This window comes from Seriola aureovittata, chromosome 1 (assembly GCF_021018895.1).
Source record: "Seriola aureovittata isolate HTS-2021-v1 ecotype China chromosome 1, ASM2101889v1, whole genome shotgun sequence".
Taxonomy (NCBI): domain Eukaryota; kingdom Metazoa; phylum Chordata; class Actinopteri; order Carangiformes; family Carangidae; genus Seriola; species Seriola aureovittata.
Genome location: NC_079364.1, coordinates 16723466 through 16749582, shown reverse-complemented (window position 1 = coordinate 16749582; position 26117 = coordinate 16723466). Strand labels below are relative to the sequence as shown.

General features: G+C 39.2%; 1 protein-coding gene across 1 annotated transcript; it reads right to left on the bottom strand.

Moving 5' to 3' along the window:
* Positions 1-198: 198 nt before the first annotated feature.
* Positions 199-25557, bottom strand: adam10a (ADAM metallopeptidase domain 10a). The gene is made up of 16 exons (XM_056372423.1): positions 25362-25557; positions 20501-20651; positions 13943-14061; positions 12825-12983; positions 10273-10373; positions 9251-9409; positions 8894-8986; positions 8503-8686; positions 4807-4970; positions 4496-4679; positions 4257-4407; positions 3944-4127; positions 3707-3818; positions 3291-3511; positions 3032-3158; positions 199-2923 (listed from the first exon to the last, which is right to left on the bottom strand). Exons 1-16 carry the CDS (start codon positions 25411-25413, stop codon positions 2817-2819), a joined length of 2268 nt encoding a protein of 755 aa, XP_056228398.1. The 5' UTR covers positions 25414-25557; the 3' UTR covers positions 199-2816.
* Positions 25558-26117: the final 560 nt, after the last annotated feature.

Sequence of the window (26117 nt, the reverse complement as noted above, 5' to 3'; positions counted from 1 at the left end):
ATACCTGGAAAGCTGAACAGTAAACCCCGTCAGACCATCGCTGCAGGACTCATCACTGCCATGACTGTCAAGTTTGATGCTGTAATGAAAACAACTTTTAACATACGTCGAATACGAATTGTAAACTTGGCTCAAAGATGCACTCAATCCGTATCATAATACTAACTTGCTATCATGATCAAAGAGGGAAAACAAACATTTGATCAATTCTTATTTATTAATATATTTCAAGTAGTTCAATAGAAATTATATATTTGCACAATACCTTTGCAAATTTTGTAAAATTTCCAAAGTAAGCATAGTGGGAAACGGAACAAAAAAAAGTAAACAAAAACAAAAAGACACAGAGGAGACATTAAAATCAGACAGCAGTACTGAATCTGTCATTTTGGATTCGCAGTTCACATCACTTAAACCTCAGTGCACATTTTCTCAACATCACAGAAACATGAAAGAAAGAAACTCATCCCAGAGAATATTAATGCTAAACACTCACCATTATCCACATCATACTATAGCAACAAAAAGATAACAAATATTCAGCACGCACGCACGCACGCACAAGCTTTCAAATTTGCACAAGAGGATGAAAGAGAAGCGAAAGCACTACCAGTAGCACCAAAAAGACAAACAAAATCAGCAACACAAGCAACAGAGGATTGTTCAGAAACGTTCTGGTAGCACAGACACGAATAACTGTTATGAAAAAACACAATAGAATTTCCTATGTACCCATTTAGGAGAAAACAATGAAGGCATTTCACTGTGAGGAGGTTAACTCGTTTGCTGTTGAGTGCTGTGATACTCTGCATAGAATCTATCCGATCGTCATCCTTACACCTTGTGCACAAAAACACTGCTGAGCTGCAGCTGTGCTCACACACAACTCTTTTGCAAGGGCAAGGAAAAAAATCTATCCATCTAGTCTGTCTTTGCTTTATCAAGTTGTTACCTCCCAAAATAACTCTAAAAAACTATACATATATATTTCTTTGTTGGCCAGAAACTCTTGGTATTCTGCACTCTCATCCATCTGTCAGGGACGTTGACCTTGATTTAAGTGAAAAGTCAAAGTAGGCCAAAGCAGAGCTGGACAGTCATATAAAATCATAGAAAGTAAATACTAATTACAATCTCTCAAAAAATCTGGAAACAAATTATGGAATATAATATGAAAATGTGTGTATTGTGATACAGTATACAGTGCATATGTCAATCAGCCCTTACATTTCATATGATTATCATACACTGCCAAGCCCCAAGTCACATCATCTCCAGACTGCTAACGCTGCCACCTCATGCATTGTTTCAGCCTAGTTAAAGATCACTGACACTAGTACACCAATTTCCGTCACACTGTTATGAGTAGGCACATTTTTAATGCAAAAACACAAATCAACATGGTGTTACAAGGCTAGGCAAGTTCCTGGAGAAAGCCCCCATCAGTAGGAAAAGAAAGGACAGAACAGAAGAGCAGTGGATGGCTGACGCATAGTGATTGTTCGCTCGGGTAAATGTCTGTTAACAGCAGCAACAACGCAACAATAAAATTAGAATCTTTAGTTTCCCCTAGATCATTCAATCTTCAAAATATACAAATAATCTGAACTGCAAGTAAAATCAATAAAAGCAAAATCCACAATCACATTTAAACCAGACGTGTTCATTCATCTGGCTCCAGAGGCCAAGAGGGTCTAACTGCATTTGAGTGGTTTTAACAGATTTTGTCATTTCCTCTAACAACTGCAAGTGTGTGAAATTCAAAAGTGTGATACAATCAGGTTTATAAAAAGCTATTCTCTTACTGTTTATTTCAGCCCCAGACTTTAGACCAATATGTAAACGCAGCTGCAAAATCATATCATGACAGGAAATATATATATATCCAGAAAATCAATCTCCCCTCCATAGCCCTCCATCTAATAATAGATAATATTATAATCTGATTAAGTTCATTTATCTACATTCTCTTCATACAATCTGCGCTCGACATCCCACAGCAGCTAACGTGAACCTTTCTCTACACGCATCAGCCAGGAGGGACTTTACCCTGAAATACACATGCAGCCATTTTTTCCACCCAATACTCCTGTTTGCTGTTGTTTTATTAATCCTGAGAAAGTGAACAGTAAATAATCTTCATCATACAGAAAAATCTATTTCATTTGAAGCAGAAAAAAATCTAATGCAAAATCTGTACAATTGCACACTGAAAGAACATATAAGATTTAGAAATAAAAAAAACTTCAGGTTTGATGGTGTTTTGATTTAAAACAATCGAATTAAATTGGCAAAAAAAAGAGTTTTCTCCAAGGACAGTGTCTGTTGTTTTTTGATTGGCAGCAAAACCTCACGTGAATTGCAGTCCTGCAATTGTGCTGATGATGGCAGCACTTCAGAGAGGAGGAAGAACAGGAAATAAAAAGGTTGCGCAGATGGAGGACAGAGGAAGGCAATTGTAACACAAAGCTGCTTCTCTCTCCTCTGTACTTTGAATAGAAAAAAAAGCATTCAAAGAAAACAAAAAAAGATTAAGACCACATAACAGAGATCAGTGAATTTCTCCTACTGTTCCTCGTTGGAAAAACTATTTATTTCCTATAAAAGCTGTGTGAACCACTGCTAATCTGGCTCTTAGAGCAGAGGTGCTGAGTGAGTTTGTTAGGCCTAAAACAACCTCCAGGCTTTGTCCAGTGAAATTGTTTCAGTTGCAAGTTCTTTGAATTTTGCAATATGTGGTAATAAAGGTAACTCTTTGGAGAAGTGCTCCCACTGTAGGCACTAGGAAGAACCAAGGCAAAGAGCAGACGAGTGTCTCAGCGTCTCATCTGTCCCATTTGATAGTTCTCTCTGTACTGGCGTTGCTGTTGCTGGCCCTGTGACTGTTGGTTTGCCTGCTGCTGTCTTCTCCGTTTCAGTGTACCTAAAGGACATCAACCTCTCAGTAAGGGTCAAATAAGGACAACAAATGCTATCTATCAATATATCCATCCATCTAAATGCAATTATAGACATTAATGATGTACTGTACCTGGAAGTGGCTTTGGTGGGGGCAGTTTGGGGTTGCTGCTGGGGGTGTGGACGCTGCAGATCTTAATGAAGCCCGCCATTAGCATAATAAGAGCAATGCCCATCAACAGCACTGCCCACCAGTGATCCTGGATAACACAAGATATATTATACATAATATCTAAATTAGGCGTATAAGTACTCATGTCATTGTGATGACCAGTCCATAACATTAGCTCCACTGCAGAGATTATTGCATTTCCTGTACGGGACAAACTCACCACTATCCACTCTGCAATATTTTCATAGAGCTCTGCATTGAAGATGGCTTTCTTCAGCCTTGCCAGAGGCCCATCGGCGTCCACCAGACGACACCTCATGAACACATCACAGTAGCCCTTAAAGTCATTGCAGGGTGAGCCGGGCTGCAGCGTTGTGACCTTCTCGTTGAAGAATTTGGCCCATTTCGCTGAACCTGTGCTGCTGCAGGTGCTGGGGTTCACTGAGGGGAGGAGGAGAAGGAATGACCTTTGAGATACTGACAGTTAACTCAGTCCTTTCGCTTGAAGACAACACAACTACGAACAAAAAGTAAAACTAACAGTCAGTAATGTTACATATCACATAATTCTAGCTGAACATTACTACTGTGATTGGGTATTTTGATTCATGAACAGTCTTGCAGCCTGTCACTCACTTTTTTCCATGCAGCACACATGGCACAGCTCAGCGGCCTCATCTTTGTCATCTTGGCTGGCGCAGGTGCATACCTCAAGAGAATACTTTGCACAAATGGAACCAGAGCAGACCTGGTCCAAAGAAGCAGGGAGTAGGAAATCAGTTTTTAAAACCTTTTACTTTAAATAGAAACACATGCTCACAAGCTGCTAATATCAGATACCAAACAGCAAGCAGGCAACTAAAACTAACATACCCCATTGATGCAGACTTGTGTTTCTGAATGGCAAGAGGTGTAGTTTTCCTTTGGTGCTGAGGCAGGACACAGAGCAGTGGCTCCATTGCATGTGCCCTCATGGGCACACTCGGAGTCCGGTCTGCACTGCTCATCTGAGCCCTTGAAAGTACACCCTGGTGTGCAACATGGGCCTTGGCTGGGACTGTGGAAAAAGATTTACAAATATATAATCAAACAAACAAACACTAAACTTTTAACAGCACTCTTTTGTGGTTATATAATTATTTCACAAATTACAGGACTGTACAAAGCAATGCTAATCACATCTGACCTGCAACTTTTGCCAGGTTTGAGTTTGCACTTTTTGCCCTCCACTTCATTGGCACTGTAGCAGCAGGCGTCCATACACTGATCACTGTAGCCACAGTCACACTCTTCTCCAGCTTCCACTAATCCATTACCACAGATAGGCTGGCCAGACTCTGTACACACAGACAGAACAGCATGAAAACAGAATCTCTCTCTCTCTCACACAGACACGAACAGATATGTTTATGAGAGAGAATTTACCAACAAAACAGTCGTCCCTCTTCTTTGTCAGAACCGCGCTAATATTGCGGATGCTGCAGATAGAGAACTTGTTATTGTTGAGCTTGTCCCCAGATGTGGCTCTGGCGTACATGATGTAGTTGCCCTGTTCCTTTTTGTCCGGTGTTTTAGACTCTCCAGGGGTGCATTCAATCCCAGAGTCATGCTGTGAAACAGTAGGCAAGTTAAGGAGAGAGGGCGGAGAGACTTGAGACAGAGCTGCATATAACATATTGCACAGCTTGGCAGGAAGTGTACTGGCATAGGCCAGTGTTTGAAGTCATAGTACTTACAGGAGAGCCAAAGTTGTGCCCGACCTCATGAGCAAAGGTGATGTGTGACACCTTGGGAGGGACATGGGAGGCGTAGTTCTGCACAGTGATGATACCAGTGTTCAGAGACTTCTTCTTTCCATCAGAGTACAGTTTGCTCTTTTCACAGATGCCTCCAGAGCTTCCTGTGGCAGAAGAATGAAAAATATAAGAGGATTATGGATTATCACACTATCTAAATACTAAACAAAATGTGTTGTTTATACAACAAGTTAATTCTCTGTGGGGTAAGATGTCAAGAGTTGGGTGACATGAGCATTTGTCGCCAGGTACCCTACCAGCGTAAACATAAACATGAGTATGCACGCATACACATCACACATCACAAAAACACGCACACAGCAGGGAGAGTGACCTGTTGGTTCTGGTAGTTGCTCCTGATGCCCCCAACAGCAGATGTCACTGCTACACAGTTCACAGAAAACAAGGTTCGTCTACTCCTGCACTCCAGAAAAAAAATCACTCGACCATAAACTACAGTAACTTTAATGGATGGAGCAAGTTATCAGCCAAGTCTCTGTGGTGTCTGTTTTACCATACAACTTAAACCATATTGCTCTGCATGCATGGAGAAAAAAGCGAAAAAATATGTTGAAAAGGTGTATAACTTGTCCTGTTAGATAGAACACCAGTAGGTGTCAGTGTTTCTGATGCTCTAAAACATTTAGTTTGTAAAGAAGTGAAATGATCTTACTCAAGTGATCAGAAAAATGTGAGCCCTTTTCCAAAGTAGCCAAAAAATGTTGGCTGAACTGAGGATAAACTGGTCACAAAAACTATAACTTAATTAAAGAGGAAAAAGAACCATTAAAACATCATATTGTATGCTAAACACAGACCAACTGCTCTAGTGGAAGAACAGGTGCCAATATACAACAGATAACAGATTCTCCAATGACAAAGTTCAAATATTTCATTTCTGTTTGTCTTAATATCCTAGTTTTGGCCATCATTTTTATTAGTTACACACACAGAACTTCATCAATTGATATTTCTGACGTCATTACCTATATATGTGTTTAATGACCTGCCGTTCTCCTCCATAGTTAGACAAAGGTATACCATATACCACTATAAACTAGGGCTGAACGAAATTTTTTTTTTTTTTTTTTTTTTTTTTTTTAAATCATATTGAAATGATTTTGAGATGTTGCGATTGCGATGAGTCAGGATTTTAGTTGGAATCTTTGCATTTCATCTCCACAAAAAAAAAAACTTAAAATGATGATGATGATGATTATGATGATGATGTGGTTTTTGCTGTTGTCTCAACCAAACAAAAAAACTCCCTTACATCTGGAGAATATGATTTGTAGGCCAGGGCATCTCTGTAACACCACAGTGCTTCACAGTGTGTATGTTGTGACACATTTTACTTTTATCAAAAAATTCAAGATCCTGCGAGATGGATATTGCACTTGGCCTTGTTACGATTTCAATTATATTATGATTAATTGTTCAGCCCTACTATAAAGAAGGACTGTGCACGCATATTATGATGGCTATACAAATATATACTGTAGATAAAACTAAGGCGCATAGTGTGAAAAACTGAAATTATGTTTTGAAAAAAAACACAATGCTGTGATCTGAAGCATGCTGAATTGTGTGTAGCTCCAAGGACTGAAGCATGCACCATGTAAACTATCTGGCCCCTGACCTTTATTACCTTTCTGCACTCTGAATTATCTAAAATGAAAATGCCAAAAACAAGATCAACTTGAAAAAACACAACAAAGCACTTGCCATCACACTCAACAATAAGAATTCCAGCAGTGTTTCTGCTTTTCCCATTATCCATAAATGCAGTGATTAGAGGCTTCAGAGGCAGCTTCTAGCTGCACAGCATCATGAGATCAAGGCACTTAAAGCAATAAACAATACATCCATTATTTGTAATTCTAAATGGGCATGACCGCACATGTTATGTTTGTATACTGCATGTGTGCGTTCTTTCAGAATTGTACAGTGTATTGTATTGTACAATGTTTGTGTAACTGGTCATATCAAATAAGACTCAAATTAGTTATGTTTCACTAGTATCCCTGATGGCCGTTTGTTCTAGACTCCCTTTGTTCAAACATTCACCCCACAGCTCACTGCAACCCATCTCTTACCCTCAAATCGATTCTTTCAGCTTACAGCTTTTCTAATTTGCCAGTATTGATTGTCTGAGTTTGCTGCTTTATTCTTCATGTTGAGATGGTGGTGGCTGAATGTAGTCAGAGGAATAGGAAGGAGAGCCCACCACATAATTCATACATGTTGTGTTTGTGAGCAAAGAGCCACTTTATATAAGATTTCTGTACATTATGAATTGTGACAGTAGAGGCTAGATAGAGGCATTCCTGGCATACATTATCACAATTAAATATTATATATATTATGTAGTCATACTAAGGGAACCTGTTTTCTCTACTCAAATACATTCATACAAACCAGTTCACAAATTGAAGACTGTAAGAGACAGCACACAATGTCGATACCGCAATTTCCTCCACGCCCCATTTCCACCTTGTTTTATTTTATGACTGACTGTCAATGTGAGATATGTACTGTATGCGCAAAAGTTAGCCACTGTCCTGCACTTCAGCTGATTATTGCAGCAGCACAAGGCCATTAAAGCTCCATTTCTACCCTTACACTGAATTCTCTGAAAATAAGCAGGTTATAAATGACTGAAACACAAATGACTGACCAAACTGACCATAATGTTTCTGCTGTTATACATATCACTTCTTTAAGCCTCTTTGTGAAAGGCAAATGCTATATTTAGGTTCACATTTAGGTTGTGTGTGTGTGTGTGTGTGTGTGTGTGTGTGTGTGTGTGTGTGTGTGTGTGTGTGTGTGTGTGTGTGTGTGTGTGTGTAGTATTGGGTTACCCTTATCAGGGTCTGCTGGGGTTAACAGAGACACAGTCCTATCTGAGATTTGTTCATTATTTCAAGGAACATCACTAGCACGATAACAGTTGACCTACTGGCATTTCAGCCTGTGCTCATTTTGCTCACCATAATATTGCCAAGGATGCTGTGATCTGGGATTTCCAACTAAACTGATCTCAACTTAACAAAGGTATAGATGAAGATTTAATTTACTGCCTCGCGGTTTTATGCCTCTGCCAACCAGCCAAGTTCCAGGAAATATGGCCACAATCTCCCCTTCCTGAGCTACAGCAATGAATAATAGCCAGAAGTGTTTTTGCAGAAATTTATGATGTAACAGTGAAGTTGACCTTTGACCTTTTGGGCATAAATGTCATAATTATTTTAACCTATTAGACATTTGTGTTAACTTGTGTCAGAATTATCATATGAAAATGTAATCAGTTCATTCTGTAGTCGAAGTGAATATGCCAGATTTGAAGAAATTCCCTCAAGGCGTTACTGAAATATCGCGTTCACATGATTGGGACGGATGGATAACCCGAAAACGCAATGCCTCTGGCTGTCGCTAGCACTGAGACATAAAAATGTGTAGTATCCCTGGTAAGTGGCAAACAGAGAGGGTACTGATAATCCTGAAAGGCCGACCTGAAGGAAGTCCCTGTGTTAGAAAGTATCCACACCAGTTTACATGTCTCTGAGCAACACAGGAAGTCACCACTAGGGCTGTGTGTTTTGTGTGTGTGTGTGTGTGTGTGTGTTTTGTACAAACCTGAGGGAGCCCCAACCCAAGCCAAGCCAAGTACACCATCATCAAAGTCCCTATCAGTGAAGACGTAGGCCAGGCAGTAGTCATCATGGTTCTGTTCAGAGTTAAGCTCTAAAAACTTCTCCACTCCGATGTTGGCAAAGCGAAAAGGATTGCTTTTGTCCTTTTCATCGTCAGTGGTATTTATCTGAAAGAAATAGGGTTCAACATTTTGAGGCCAAGGGAAAAGTGAGAAAGGAGAGATACCTCCTCACAGATGGAGTAGTAGATAGAGCTTGAAGAATCTAAAAGATCCCTGGCATAAAATGATAACTATTCCCACGGGGGAAACTACATCTACAACGCCAAGCAGAAAGGCCAGCAGATTTCTCCACACAAAATATTAGCAGCTCACCCTGATCCTTTTAACCATGAAGCTGATGTTTCGGATGCCCATGAAGTCTGTGGCCTGGTAAATGGAGTCGATAGCCTTTACATGGCTGGAAATCTGAGGAGAAAGCAATGAGGTAAAGATTAGTAGGAAGGTGCGTACAGAAGTGGAAGAAAACAACATGTCATAGTAGCTAGCTTCTGTTATTTCCAATTCATTGGAGAGCATTTTCTAAGCAAATTCTTTGAGAGAGATAACATGGCCTGAGCGGATGAAAAATTAAGCAACCCAGCAGATATGTGACTGAGTATAAAGTGCTGGAGGTGCAGGCAAAAGAGCCTCTAAATTCAAGTCATGTTTACATACTGTATGGCTGCCTACCTGGGCAATGACAGCCTCTCTTGTGCCGTAGTGTTTGAAGAACAGGTGGTCAGTCTGGATGAAGAGCTGGCAGGTGTTCTTCTCTTTCCCAGCTGCCCTCTTCCTCCTCAGAATGACAGGACCATGGGAGTTCTCCTCATCCAACACAATGCTCACCCCCTGTACAAAAAACAATCGTGGTGAAGGCAAAGTAGTCAAAAATTGAGGGGAGTAAAATAGCCGGTTAATCCTATCCCTAGACAAATACTCATCAATTGAGATAACAGTGAGTCTTTTTCTCTTATGATAGCTGCCTCTTATTTTGAAAGGCATTATGGTGTGGGTCAATAGTGTCTGGTGAAAATTGCTTTCAGCCAAAATCTGGAGAAAAATTACACTGCTATATATGAAAAGGCTGGGCATGGCCTCAACATTGCTAATAATCTGGAGCACCTATTCAAACTAGAATTACCACCTCATGGTTGTACGCCTCCGCTAACCAGCCAAACTGCAGGAATTATGGTCACAATTTCCCCTTCCCAAGTTACAGCATTGAATAATTATAATTATCAGAAGTGTTTTTACGTTATGATGTCAAGTGAAGTTGACCTCTGACCTTTTGGATATAAAATGTCATAATTTCATAATTTTAGCCCATTTGTTTAAATTGTGTCATGATAAGCATATGAAATTGTGAATTATGGTCACCGTGACCTTGAACTATGACTACCGAAATTGAAAGAGATCATCCTTGAGTCCAGGTGAATTTTTGTGTCAATCTGAAGAAATTCCCTCAAGGAATTACTGCAATATCTTGTTTACAAGAATGGGACAGACAGTTGGAATGACTGACAGTCAACCCGAAAACATTACGCCTCTGGCCCTGGCTGTCACCAGCACAGTGGCGTAAAAATATACACATGCCCTTACCGTTAGTGTAAGGTATGTTGGATATTACATAGGATCTTTTTAATCTCATAAACCTTGTCCATCAGTATGTTTAATTTTGAGCTGGGGGGGCTGGGGGGGTTGTTGGCACTTACTTTGGCTGGCTCTTCTGCTGCTGATGCCTGGTACTTCCTCATCCTCTCAAACACTGAGTGGTCAGCGCAGCCGCCCTCTGAGCCATACTTATGAGGGTAATCTGGCAGATAGGGAGGAGATAAGGGAGTGGTTGTGAACAGCTTACACTGCATCATGGATCTCTTTAGGATCATGTGTGGTGGGCTGAAGGAGGTGAATCAGGATGGGTCCAGGTGCAGGAGTAGCTACATGAGGATTTGTAGGTAGAAAAGTACTAACTAACAAATCAGCGTTATCTTCCTCCATCCTTCATATCTCTCTGTACTTTCTCACAGTATTTTCACTCATGGTCTCTATTACAGTCATATCTAGACTGCACACTGTGTACACAGTGACTGCATTCTTCTGTTTTAATTATAACAATAAACATTTCAGCAACAGCATTTGCCCCAATAAGGTATGGCCATTTGCCTTCAGCAGCTGTCTTTATAGGATCACAAAAACAAGATGGGATTAGTCTTTCGATTTACAATCGCCACCTCTGCTGATAGTCACAACGCTGTTCAACACTGGCCACACCCATATGGCAATCCGACATCAAATAATGTATGACTCAAAGCTTTACAACATCATTGCAAAAGCAGTTTCAGATAAAGGAGGTATGAATGAACAGACTAATGATGAAGCATATATCATATTCATTTTGGGCTTATTCATTGAGAAAATATTACATACTAGTAAAAAGAGCTTTATACCACTACTTGTGACAGGCAAGCAGCTGATGCCACCTGCTGCTATATATCTTTCAAGTTAATACATATATATATGTTGGATATAGTTAAAGTAAAGCAAACTGTCACCTGTATTATAGTATTGTGTCTTTTATAAGCCTAATGAGGGACACCAGCCAAAACACCAAATCACCTGGACAATAATGAACAATACAGCCAGTGTGCTGGTGCTTTAAATCATTTTAAAGTGCTGATACACAAAATGAGTTTAACAAATCAACAAATCAATGTGTCCTTATGATGTTGGTTTCAATCGATGGATGACTTGCCTCTGAGCAACTTGTATTTGCAAAACCCGTGATCCCATTAACAGCAGTGCAGGACATCAGCCCGACTGTCTCTCAGCCACTGTTGGTCATTCATTAAAAAGAACAGTCCGATGCTGGTTACTCAACTGACTGGACACACAACGCATTCAACCTCTGACAATGTGTTTTCAATCTTCACAGAGAAAGACGGCTTTGTCCATACAGTGAATGCCATCTCATTCAACTGCTGATCAAAAGGCCCTAGGCATTTAGGACAGAAGTAAAAAAAAAAAAAAAGTTCCAAGAAAACCCAGGCATTTGTGTTTTTTAACTGCCATTCCTCCATCTTTTTCACTGATACCAGAATCAAAAACCACAGGGAGACTTCTGAAACAACAGAAACATTTCACAGTTGGCCTGAGATATTACTAAGTTTTATTCTGAGATTTTTGTAGATGTTAGCAGGGACCATTTGAAAACTCCTTGTCTTGTGCAAGGATGGCAGCAGGAATGCTGTGTTAATTATAGCCTAAAATACTACAGTATATTTTATAAAATATCCACATTTGTTAGGGCCCACCCCACTCCACCCTTACTCTGCAGTGATTAGTGCCTTCATGTATAACTACCAAATCAGAATTGAATGATAACAGGTAGGGATGAAGTCAAAATCTATGGAAGTATGACATGGTTACAAGAATTTACACCTTCGTTCCAACTTTCCAAACAGATTCTTCTCCCTTCATTTCTCACTTCTGCTTTCATTTATCAGTTCAAAAGAATCTCCCTATGTCTGTGTTTAGGCATGTATGTGTGATTTACAGCCAAGTAACCAGCAGAACAAACTGCAATGAATATTACAAAGCCCCAATCGAGGGTGGGGTTCACATCAGACTAAATGCAGTTCTTTGAACTGGAATCATGAGTCTCAAGTGACTGGATTGAGCTTTCCCTCATATTGTGTTTGCTTCACCTCATCACCCACAACCAGACCTTGCCTGTATGAAATATACTAGAGTTTTCTGTGGTCGAGGTAAAGACTGAGGCTTGCAGTCCTGACTGAGAGTTTCTCTGTTGGATGTAGTCTGACCTTTAGCAATGGCAATGAGTCATGCCTGTGCTGTGTTGTGCTCCAATCCTGCCTTCAGTATAAATACTGACCATCTTGTCCATGGCCCAGGACCCAGAGCCAAATCCTGCTGCTAACAGTCTGTCAAATGTAACCTTTTCTAAAATCTTGTCAAGCTAGTTTATGAACCGCTTAACCCTCAGCCCCTTACCTCACAACATTTGCCACACCAACACATCTGGTTTAGTACTCATAATGCAAAAGCAACGTTTTCTCCCCAAATTATATTTTTTTTAAGTATTCAATTTCTGTCCTAATAGCTTTCAACATACAATCTGATTTATTCTAATAACATGGCTAGGTGAGAGCCTTCAATACTGCTCATCGTTAGTTAATGCAGTTTATGTGATTTTAAACTTCCTGTAGTGCTTACCAGCTCCTTTCACTTAAACAAGTACACTTACTGATATCATCCTCATGATAGATGACAGAGTGGAAGGGCACATCCTTGTCCTGTAGGTACCGCTCTGAGGGTTCAACATAGTAAGTTCCTTGGTAGGTTTTAATGAAGCCCTCAAAGCGTCCATTGACCACAGAGCCATGGGTCAGTGTGCCCTTTTCACCTGAAACACAGAACAAGAAGGGTGAACAGAGGCAAATAAGATATAGCCTTTGTCTGTAAAGAAAGTTAAAAAACTTCAAAGTAATATTGTTCTATATTGAATTTACAATGAGACACATCTGGTCTAAATATTCAAGCAGCTTAAGGATAGTAGTGATCTGTTGAATAAGCTTCTACATACACACACAGGATTTACATTTACAAAAAACATTGAATCCAAGTTGTTATCACACAGTCTGCACAAAAAGTCCGACAGGCTGATTCTGAACATACCCTAAGGTAACTTACAAACTCGTGATATGTCATGAAATCATAATGTTTGTTGAAAAACTAAAAGTTTGGTATTTGAACATAAATCTCATTTAATTTGTTTAAGGCTCAAAACATTTGCATGGATTTCCACAGCTACATTTTTTATTTCTGAAATCTCTGAGCAGAGATTAAGGATATTTATTATGAGGGCACCACCCTTGATAAGAAAAATATAAATCTCTGTTTCTTTTCTTGCTGTTGCGCACACACGCGCACACACACACACACACACACACACACACACACACACACACACACACACACACACACACACACACACACACACACACAACAACAGGAAAAACATGTTGTTTTTTCCCCCTCTCCATTTGAACTCTGCAGGGCACAAGCAGCATGAATACGTGCAGGAAGGAAGGGGACTGAGCGGAAAGAAGAACTGGATGAAAGGGTTGTGATATGACAAAGTCTTGACAAAAATAACCCTCAAATTTTTCTCCCTCCCCTTCTCTTTCTCTCACTCACACACTCACAGTTGCAGAGATGATGTAGGGGATGATGTAGGAATGATTAAATGAGAAGTGGTGATGTGGACTTTCAATGTAATTGAAAAATGAACACCATAATTGGGTTAAAGACATTTCTTGCTAAGAAACGGAGCCTCTTTCCAGGATGTGGTGTGCAACTTACCAAAGATCTCTCCACTATAAATATGCGATGTATCAATAGGTGCCTCCTCTCCTGATATCTCAATGATGAGATCCGGAGAAAATAAAGTTGTATCCCTCTTCATCCGCAAGTTAAAATGTCTAAAAAAAAAAAGAAAAGAATAAGAATGTGAGTTAATGTCTGGTTAGAAAAAGAACAAAAAGTTGTACTTTGACACACTGACATGTGGGCAATGCAATACACAGTCCGAATGACAGTCTGACACTCAAACCCTCAACCCTGGCACTGTTAATGTCACACTCTCAACACAGAGTTTTAGTATAAACAACTGGGGAGCTAAGGCAGCACACAGAGGACTTAGCAGAAAAAGCAGCATTTACAAATTTTCACTGAGCTTCACCATGCTGCTGTGCTGGTTGCTGCTCAGTGCTGCTGTGCTCAGTGAGTCAGAAGAAGAATAATATCATGAGGAAAAACACATGAACATTTGTGCACAGCCATAGAACATTTTTTGAAATCCTCTCGTTCACATAACCATGATGCCAAAGACAAAAAGGCATGCATCACATGAGGTGCACATGAGCCACTAGCTTCCCAGAGACCCGAGGTGATGCAGTGAATACTTCAGAGGAACACTCCCCACCAGAAATCTCTCTTTCATAATCAAATGGTTTGGTCTCAAAGTGTGAAGCTTCTGCCAGATGTTCATATAACTCTCTCATACTGAGCCCTCTTTGGGTTGTACCACTTTTGTTTCATTATCATAACACAATCCACAACAAGGCAAAATTAACATGACATAACATTCTAGGGAAACTTTTGACTGGCTGTCAACTACTCCTTAAGTAGTCTCATATAACCCAGAGATTAGGCAGTTTCACGCAGGAATAAAACTTTTTAATAAGCATCCAACAAGTGTAGTCAGTGTCCCCAAGTTCTAATCATTTATGGGTCAAGCTCCAAAAACGCTAGAATATCCGTTTCGCTTGACACAACCAATAGCATCATTTCATTTGTCTGGTTAATGGCCATGTTTTTTTGTTTGTTTTTTTAAATACCCCAGTCTGTAATTGAGATTTTAGTCTCAAAACCCAAAATTAGATAATCTGATGGCATCATCAGGGTTATTTTCTCAGACTTTGGAAAACACATCACACCCACGGAGGACATAATACAAGTGTTCGGCTGAGTAGTACACTTGACTCTGTGTAAAATCTGCCCCTTTAAAGTCTGTGTAAACCATCTCTCTAGTTTTAGACAGAAACTCAGGTGCACTTCACAGCATTAATGAGTAATTTCACCATAACTGTGTTGTATATGTAGGTGTGCTTCAGAGGACAAAAAAACAATGAGGATGTATAGGCAGAATTACTACACTGCAAGAATGACTACGTATAAACATCAGAAGAGAAAAACAATGGGAAACATGAACACAAGAGACATACAGGTGGATGTGGGGAGGAGTAGAGCATGTGTTTGGAAAAAGTTTGGGAGGATGAGATAGCAAATGATGTTGTAGGGGTCAGACACAGACCAGGATTTCCTTCTCCAGGATGACTCCTTGACCTGCACCAGCACTCGGTTTTCCCTTTCTAATTACTGCTCTCATTTCACACACACATACACATACACACACACACACACACACACACACACACACACACACACACACAGCCATAAAACAATGTTACTGTTAAAGTATTTTCAACTTATTGGTTCACTTGTAACAAAGTCATGGATGACTTGTGTGTTCGTCTGTCTGTGTTTCAGAATATAAAATGAAAAGGATCAGGTGGATTTGTCCTTATTTCAAGCAGCCTAACAAGATGTGATCTGTATTCTGAACCAAGAATCTTCTGTCAGAGGACCATTTTCAAATGAAGCCAAGAGAAAGAAAAAGAAAGAGGAAAAGAGTTTGAACAAAAAATACTGCTAAACACAGGGAACAAAGACTAAGATCACTGGGCATTCCTCTGCTTGTTATTCATCCTGGTACACCCACTACAGTTCCTCCTGGCCTCTCTCCACCTTATTGATGGTCTCTACAACAATCAATATGACCTTATGACTTCATCTATGCCCCATGAAAAGCTCGGTCAACCCATGACACCACCATGGCACACTGATCTCTGTTGAATATAAATTCATAAATCGATTATTCAGTTCGAAATTTTATCTGTATTGTCAATGATCTGCAGAGCATTTTTTTAATGCTTATTGTCTGTAACTTTTTTCTGGTTTAACCACTTGCTTCCTTGTCCATAACGTTTCCAAATAACTGAGAACCATAGGGACCCTAACAAAACACTGAACATTCAAACATCACCCCAAACGGTCAAAGGTTTTACCAACTGAAAAAGAAAAAAACAAGAAAGAAAGAAATCAATGTATCAAGTTCCAGACAAAACAACTTGCTGACAAACTTGCAGAAGCATAGTAACAGACTGCAACAGAGAGGCTGAGGATCAAGTCTGTACTACTCATCTCAGAGAAGCAGCTGAGTGATAAATTATTCAGAGATATCTCAAATGCTGAACATACTAACCCAAGCAGTCATACACTTTGCTCAGTAAGCAGGCCAGCTCAAAGAAAGAGTGCCTCAAGCCATGTCCACAGAGATGGTATGCCTACAAAGGGGACAATATCTAACCTATATGTATAAAACATTTCATGTTTTACAAAAAAAAAAAAAAATTAAGCAGTCAAAGGTCAAGGTCACTGTGACCTTACAAAACACATTTTAGGCCATGATTCAACAATTCATACGCTAATTATGACTAAATCTAACAGAAATGTCTAATAGGATAAAATGACTAGGTGACAACATTTTATATCCAAAAAGGTCAAATGTCAACTTCACTGTGACATCATAATTTTCTGCAAAAACACTTTTCTGGCCATTGTTCAATGCTGTAACTCAGGAACAGAAGGAGAGATTGTGATTATATGTCACACTTGGTGAGATACTGAACTGGGGACACTAATCCTGGTGCCCACCTTGAAACTGTGGTGATTGTACAGATCTTCTGTGCTGCCGGTTTGAAGACGTGTGTTAAGCATCCACGTTTTAGAATTTGTAGCTTCTTTGCAGCAACATCCGTATTTTAAGGATAAAGCATAAAGTCTATCGTCATGGCTACAACTTTGTGTTCTATCAGAATTAGCTTTATTGCCCTAGCAGGTGAACACATACAAGAAATCTGACTATGTTTCTTGTTCTGTCAGTGAATTTACACACTAATACAGTAGAGTCAAATCAATGTTATTTATATGACCCTATATATACAACAAATTAAAAATACACTTAATACATTTTATTAAATTCCTTCAAAGTCTTCACTACATATATCATATGAGTTTGGACAGACATGGATGTAAACTGCAGCCTGACTGGTTGGCGAGGGAATAAACCATGAGGCGGTAATTCTAGTTACTGTCTAACTTGGAATCCGTTGAAGCCCCACATACTCCAGACAGGAAGGTAGAAATCACACAGTCATAAGCTGCTAGTGTTAGGAGTTTTTACAGACAACATGGATCGAGATCAAGCACATCTAACATGCAATAAACTGTAAACACACTTTTATCTCAGAGCAAGACATATTTGCTTCTGAACAATGTTGAGCCCTAATGTTTGCCAAAGGTGTTCATACTTTCAAGCATTACAAAGAGGAAATATACATCCCATAAATACGACTCAATCCTGGAAAGCTGGCCACTAAACTGAACTGTGAATTGTGTCACTTCCACCGGCATTGCATTAGCCAATGGTTGACCACTTTTTGGCACCTCTCTGTGTAAAGAAGCCCTCCACAGAGACAACTGTCTGCCCTGCCTTGTTCTGTCACCTGATCCAGCCACAAATATGTGAGTGGGCATACACAAGTAAGCTTTTCTCTTGTTACAACAAACCTCTATAGTATCACACAGAACACTGCACACACACGTAATCATGATGAATTCATATACAGAATAAGGTACTAGCTTTATGACCACTGGCTTCTGTATCTCTTATAGCTAACTTAACTTAACTTTTGCAATTATGAAAAACACATATGCTAATACACAGTATGATGTCAATAACAAAACAACAGGCGAAAACCTTCACATAACCGAGATAGATCAAAATCTCTCTGACATATTACAAAATAATAAAATGTAAGCACACAGGTGATCAATGTTTTAAGACTATGATGCTGGTTTGTGTAAGCTTGTACAAGGGAATATGACACTGTGTCCACCTGTGATACTAATGTGAAGCTAAACCTCCTCTATTAAAACATAAACTTACATCAATGGAAATTCTGAATAATTTGTCTCCAGAAGACAAAAGTAATGGTCATGTTACATAACAGCCCCAGGTGTTATTATGTTAATATCTAACTAGCAAATGTTTATGTTTATTGTTTATTAATGTTTCTTAGATCTCCCACTGTGCACAATTCACCTGTTAAGTGAACTGGACGTGCTCTACATTGCCCTCTTCTCTGCACGTTATTATCTGTGCAGTTCTACTTTTTACTCTGCTACTCGAGCATCATGAGAGTTTGTTTACAGCAAACATACTGCAGGTCCATCCCCAATTCAACTTGTTCAGACACTGAAAATGCTCACACTGTATGAGTCTGTGATTACCTCACCATTACAGGCAGGGCCAGCTTTTTCTCAAAGGCCAGCAATGACAGGAAAAAGCAAAAAAGCACAGGAAAGGGATCTGTTTGACAGATAACCCACAACAGACAAGCTTGGTGAAGAGGAAACACTGAAAAAACAATAATTCTGAGGTAAATTATTGTTACACTCTCATGGCAATGTGGCAATAAAAGAAAAAGAGGAAGAGGGAAAAGCAGATAGAAATAAAACTGAGACAGAGAGGTGCAAATGGATAGAGATTACCCATTAGCAAGATCAGCCCCTGAACTGAACTCTAAAACATAAATATATAATTTATTGTATGTACACATGTGTCTATGTGGATAGCGAACATATTTGTGTTCAAATTTAAGGCAGCAGAAAACAAACTCCTATTGTTGGTGAGTTACAGCAAGCCAGCTTGTCCACATTTTCTATGTCATGTGTTGAAGCACTGTGCAGTCCTAACCTGGGGTCTAGTAAGGGGAAAGGCAAGTATGACTCAATGTTTCCTTGGAGTCATAGCATATCATGTTTTCAAATCTATCTTTGATTCCTTGAAGCATCTACAGTCTTTGAATCAGAAATGGGAGTAAAAAGTATTTTTTCCTTTATTTGGTAAAAAATAAACTACCAGTCTCACAAAGACATGGAATGGCTCACAAGTAAAAAAAAATTGCAAACATTCACAAATATCCACAAAAATCAGCTGTTGCTTTCAATTTTAGTATCTTAATTTATGAGATCATACAAAGACTGTTGGACAGCATTTGCAAAATGGCCAGTCGATGAAGAGTACAGAGTCACAGAATTGTTTACACACTACCAACATTTATTTTCTTGTTACAGCATTGCAAGCAATTTATGTGCAACTGTTTTTCTCACACACTCTGCTGCAGCTGGCTGTTGCTTATTAGCAAGTGACAAGAACTCAGCTGATACAAATCTCAAAATATTTCAACAGTGACGGGGCATGAAATCGTCTGTTTCCAAAACATGGGTGGCACCACTGTACTCAAGACAACCTGGCCTTGACAAGGGATAGATAATCTAAAATTACATGTCGTTAAAAACAGAATCGCAAAGAGAAAGAAGAAATACACAGGGACATCACTGTCAGAGAAAAAAAAGAAAATAAGGACAAGGGAAAGATTTGATTATAGTTTGCAGTAACATGGTTAGTCTTGTCTTGTCAGAGCCTTAAGTAATGTTGCTGCTGCTGCTCCCAGAGAAGCCTGCACTATAGAGGCAGGTATCTTTTACACCAGGTATAAAACCCACTCAACACTAAAATCAATTATGTTCCCTCACATGTCTACGGTTAATTCAACTTTCATTGAAAGTTTCATTTCTTGTCTAATACAAAGACAACAGCAGGTACTTTCTAAAAATGGGGGATTTTAAGCTGTGGTTTCCTGCTCTAATGCAATTTCCTAGTATTATGAAAACATTTCTTTAGTCTTTGGATACAGTTCTTTTATAACCAGATGGTTCAATAAGGAAATATTACAACTGAGCCATAAATGATGATGTGTCATATCCAATGGCACTGGGGAAATTAATAAACATTCATTCAATTGCACTGCCAGCTAATCATTAACGTAAAAGAATATATATAATCTTGTGGTGATGAAATGGCAACTTAACACAATAAGCCCAGCGCAGCATAGGTCAAGGTAAAAAATATGACAAGCTATATCTCAATTAAATTAATGGAATATAATAGCAGTATTTAACATTGGACCTTAAAATATTCTACAGTCAAAATGTGCAAGTGCTGTATTTATTTGTGTGTTCTATTACAGCATTTTGTGTTCACAACTAAAGTGCATACGGTAGGACAAATATAAAAAAAATAATAAAATGTGACATACTATGAGTTTACGTTGGAAGACAAAAAGAGAAAGATAAGGGAGGAGGATTGTGTGTGTTTGTACTCAAACTCACCTTCCATGTGCGTGGAAGTCCAGGTGCACAGTCCTGTCTTGAGGAGAGAGGGCCCTCTTGGCTCTCTGGTGACTGTTGTGCAGGGCTTCTGTGTCATATGACAGACCTTCATAATGGCGAATATATTTGTTCAAGTGGTTCTCAAACTGACCTGAAAGAGAATTCAGTGGCTCATCAATATTTGTCAACAAATATCTGCTGCAAGGCGGTAAAGGCAATCCACATTTTGTGTTGGTATTCTAATATGATTCTGGGTCTAATTAATCTTATATAGAATTTGACTGATACAACAGACTGATATTATAACTTGCTAACCCCAAAAAATTGAGAGAAAAGGGCAGCATTCTGGTGGTAAAAACAGTGAATGAGTCACCTCATGTCTTAATCAATTCAGTGAATTTTGTTGCACCTATACACCTAAGAGAATATCCACATATCGCAATCATTTTATTAGTCATAGTAGTAAAGGTGTTACTAATTACATTAATGATTGCTCTGCTTTATTCAAGTGTATTCAAATGTATTTGTGTTGTAAGCCAGCATGTACAGTACCAGGACCCTGAAACCGAAGTAGCTGAGTGAAATCCAACCATGATTAATTTAATCATTTAACTACTGTGACATGTCAATGTCTTCATGAAAAAGTCTTACGGAGCCAGATTGAGAAACGAGCAATGATTCTCCCCGATAGTTACCAGCTATAGTACTAGCTGTCACTTACTAGATATGCTTAACAGGCTTACTCAGTTTACTGATGTGACCCCACAGAGGTAATCCTGTCAGCTTCTATTCTGACCATTTTCTTTGTTCTTTTCACAAAGGCAAAGAAAGCTGTCAGTTTAAAGCACAAGTGAGGAGCATGTGATGCACATCAGGTGACTGAGGTTCTGTTTCAGTGGTACTGTATGTCATTGTGTGAGCTCAGTGGCGGAGTTCGCTGCAGGCTGTTCAAATGCTAATCTACATTCCAAGGCAACACAGAATGCTAACTAAATATCAGTCTGAAGTTTTGGGTTATAAAAAGAAAAGCTGCCATGTGCAACAAAATAAGCCTTTGGACATAAGTTCATTAGCAAGGGCTCAATTTAAAGAGCTGGGACTAATACTGAGCTCTAAGCTTTTGTACTGACAGACCTTGGAAATATACACATTACTAAGAGACTCCCACAGGCCAAAAAGGATAATGTGGGTGCTCCACCTTCCATGTGTCAGGAGTCACAACTCCCCAAACAGGGAGAGGCTGTACCAGGCTAGTAGCAACTTGTCCATGAATGCAAGGAGAAAATATTCCAACAACCAGCTTCTTTAGCCCTTCTTCATCAATGAGAATAACGGCAGCAAACTAGACTGAACAAACAAAAAGCTTGAAAAACAACATAAAATCTTAAGGGGTGAGAGATTGAGGAAGTAATTAATCAGGGAAAATGTTGATTTTGTTCAAAAACACTGCCACCTCAGACTGCCCAGATAGGCCTTCTCAGTGAGACATGGCAAGTCCATTAATATGTAATAATGTGACAGCACAAAGCTAAATTATAAACAGATGGTCATTTGCATATTAACTTGGCAATAAGTCTGACATTTGACATGGGACATTATAACATTTCTTCTCACATTAAAAAATGTAAACAGAAAGAAACAGATATATCATATAAAAGAATGTATGAACTACAATTTAATTTGTTGCTCTCTTATAGTGCTTTTATACGCACACTACCACCCTGATTATCAGGGCTACTGGAGTTTCCAATTTGTTTGAGCATGTAAATATCATATCCTGGTTTCAGACACCTGAATAAGCCTTCATCACAGAATTTGGAAATGTGAATATGCTTGGTTGTGCGAAAAAAAAAACAAGCTAGAGTGACACTTCTGTCACAGGCACATAGGTCACATAGTTATGAGTCAGATAATACAAAATGTGATAAACATACATAATGTAAAGTCGTTTTACATTCTGAAGTTAAAGTCTGTCTCCGACCCACTCTGTCTGTCATTATAGATGAGAAGAAGCAAAAGCCAAATCCAGGAAAATGCTGATGCAATTCCATTAGTAGCAAAATTATGAAATATGACTGACTAATATAAACACCTAGACAATCAGAAACCTGGGCAAAGATAGAATCATCTACACTGGCATGAGTAACCACATGTTTTCCATGTAAACTTCATATCCTGAATATGATCAAAACTAGGACATTAGCGTGCATGCAAGCGCACTCATAAAGACAGACAGCTACAGTTACAACACAGAAACCAGCTGTCACTCCCAAGTTGAGTGACATATCCAATAATACAGGGGCCAACATTGGATAACAACAAAATTTGAGTTATTAAGAGTATTACTAACAAGTTAACCAAGTGGTTTAAGTAAAGACTCAGGGAAACTGGGGCATCCTGGTGGCTACGAGGTTACAGTGCTGACCATGAACTGCAATTTCCCCAGATGAGGATCTTTGCTACAAGTCATTTCCCATCTCTTTCCTGTCCACACTCAAATAAAAATAAATAAATAAATAAATAAATAAATCAGGGAGACCCTGGATTTTCTGCTCCAAGGTCTCAGGCTACTTTTATTACTTCAACTCTCAACGATGGGGCTCAACTAGTGTTACAATATTCCCACCAGACTGAAACACAGCATTTGAACGGCCACCCCTGCAGCCCCTGAACTTCAAATATACTGAATCATTACCTGACAGTAACACATCAATCCTACTTTGTTTGGGCCTAGATTACCTCACTAAGAGGTAGCCTGAATTTCTGGGTAGACAGCAAAACTGAGAAAAAACTGGCAGTCAATTTCACTGTAATGGCAATGTCATCATGATTTCAGTGCAATCTGTTTCAGCCCCAAGTGCTCCAGTGAACCGTGAAGTGCAATTCTTGACAGAGAGGAAATCGCTGACAGGAAGAGAGGAGGTGGTAACAGCATGGATCACAACTGATCTGAGCCTTGAGGGTTATTACCATACATGCTGGGTGATGGCAGACTAGCTAACACGACACATCAGAAACTAAACAGCTCACTGCAACTTAAATGTCTCTCTTCTCGTGTGTATCATACAGTGGTGGACAATAACAGTAAGGGGGGAACAGCAGCTGTGTCAGACGTGAGATAACCTTGTTTTACAGAAACACTGACTTCCTCAGACATATCTACTTACAACTAAAATGTAAACAGTCTAAATTTAACCATACGTAGCTTTTTCCAACGTGCTTGTCACACTGATAATACATTTTAGAGCAGTGTGTAGTTGAATAGAAGGAGTCAAATTGCCAGGTCTTTGTAGCAATTTAGGCTTAGATCAGGACATCTATTGTTCCAACTTTCCTATCATTTGAGAGAGTAGAAACAGTTTCTCTCTCTGACAAAGTTCACAATTCACCGAAGCAGAACTTCCTCAGGTTGCAGATATGCAAGGCAGAATGCAAGGATAAAGTCACTGCAACTCACCTCAATCAAGGCTTGTACAGTGAAGGTTTTAAACACCAAGTCACGTTGTGTATAAACAGGCAAAAGGGTAAGCACCATGAAACATATCTGAGCTTTTGTAAACAGAAGTCAAAAGAATTTTCCCTGGAGGACAAAGTCAACATACAACACTTCACTTTTTAAGAAAAGCAGTCAAGCTTACATGCACCAATGTTCCAATGTTTAATGAAGACTATGAAGAAAAGCATAGTGGTAACAAAGGAAGAGCATTGGTTTTGCATACTGACTCACTCTTTAATTTTAAATAACTTGTGTTGATGGATTTTGAATTTCATCAACATCCTTTTGATTATTCCAGTAATCTGCCAGTGCAGGTCTCAAGGGTTATAAGAGAATATTAAAACACACTGAATTGCTGTATTTCATCACATCCTCATGACCATGTTATTTATTTGTACTTGCCAATATCTGTTTCTGCACACAGTTCAAACCAGCACTTTTAATGTATTTTGTCATAACGTTCGTGAAGGACTAGGGGTTGTACAACTGTATAAAAATCCTCAGCAATAAGCAGTATATTTTCATCATCTTGGTGGAGAGTCTCAACAAGGTTTGGTTCAGTTTTTAGGGTAAATGGTGACCTACTGAGGCCTGGACACTACGATAAACTTATAGTGAAGGTCACATCAGAACTTCGACAACTACCGCAATAAACGCAATTTATTACTCATCCCTAGTAGGAGTGGGAAGCTGTTATTGAACAACTTGAAATTGGGAACATGTTCTGCTGTTGTGCAAAACACAAGTGTAACTTTCATTTAGGGTGTGTTACCGGTCAGTAGTTGAAATTTTAAAATACATTTAGCTTACGGGTTTGCTTTGGGCAGATTGAATAACTGTCAAACGTCGCAGCAGTGGAAGCATATCATGTATCTACATGAGAACCTGCCTTATATATATATATATATATATATATATATATATACACTGTCTTTTCCAGCGCAGCAAAACTTAATATTTATCTGGTTGTTTATTCAAACACCGGTGAATATTTGTTACTTCCGAGTCTATTAGCTGCATCACCGCAGATCTGGTGTCTTGTTTGAAGACGGTTAGCCCCGTAATGTTAGTTTAACACTCAGTAACTGTTAAAAAAACACAGGCTTTTCGACTATGAGAGTACTTCACCTGTGTCACCCAGAAGAAATTAACTTGACACCCAGTCAATACGGCGTGGCTAACCTGGCCCGTGTTCACACTCTAACAATAAACACAGGTTAGCAGCCACAAACACTACAGTTATAACATTAGCCAGCTAGCTAGCAAGTTAGATAGCCAGAGTACAACTGCCTGATCCGATTAGCGCTAGCGCCACTGACGATCACTCAACACTTTCCTTTCGCTGTGAATCAGTAGCAAACTTACCTGTAATATCTTGTAGGAAGCAAAGAATTAGAATTAGTTTAACAAATATCATATCGAAATTCCCTGTAAACCCAGTACACCAGCAAAGCGACCAGGCGGTAACGCTGATTGCTTCTTGTTTCGTTTTCTTTTACTTAAAGGTATAGTCGCCCTTCCTAGTTAGCTGACTCCCATCACAAACACCGGCTCTGCGTGTTTCAGCAGCCAGCCCGACGTCAGACAGACAGACAGACAGACAGACAGACAGACAGTGAGACAGGCCAACAGACAGACAGGCCCTCCTCCCTTCCGCTGTTGTTTGCTAAGACAGCCTGGACACACCCACCAACTGTGTACTATTATGGTTATAGGTCGGGAGACCATAAAGACAAGCAACAAATCACCTTTACACTACCAGATTCAAAGAAGAACAGTAAAACGCTGTGGCGCTAATGCAACCAGTCTGACATGCACCAAACTGTTGTTTGAGCGCTGTTTTCATCAATCAATCTACAAGTTGTTTACTTCCTTAAATCAGGACTTCCGTATTTACCAACTATTCTTAGAGTTTACATATATATACAGTACCAGTAAAAAGTTTGGATTATGCATATATATATATATATATATATATATATATATATAGTGCAATTATACAATATAAAAATATATAATATATATAATGCAATTGATCTTCGCTGAATCTTAATATAATTTATATTCCAGTTTTTTCCACTAATAAGGCCAATTGTGTATGAAAGCTCACAATACTAACAA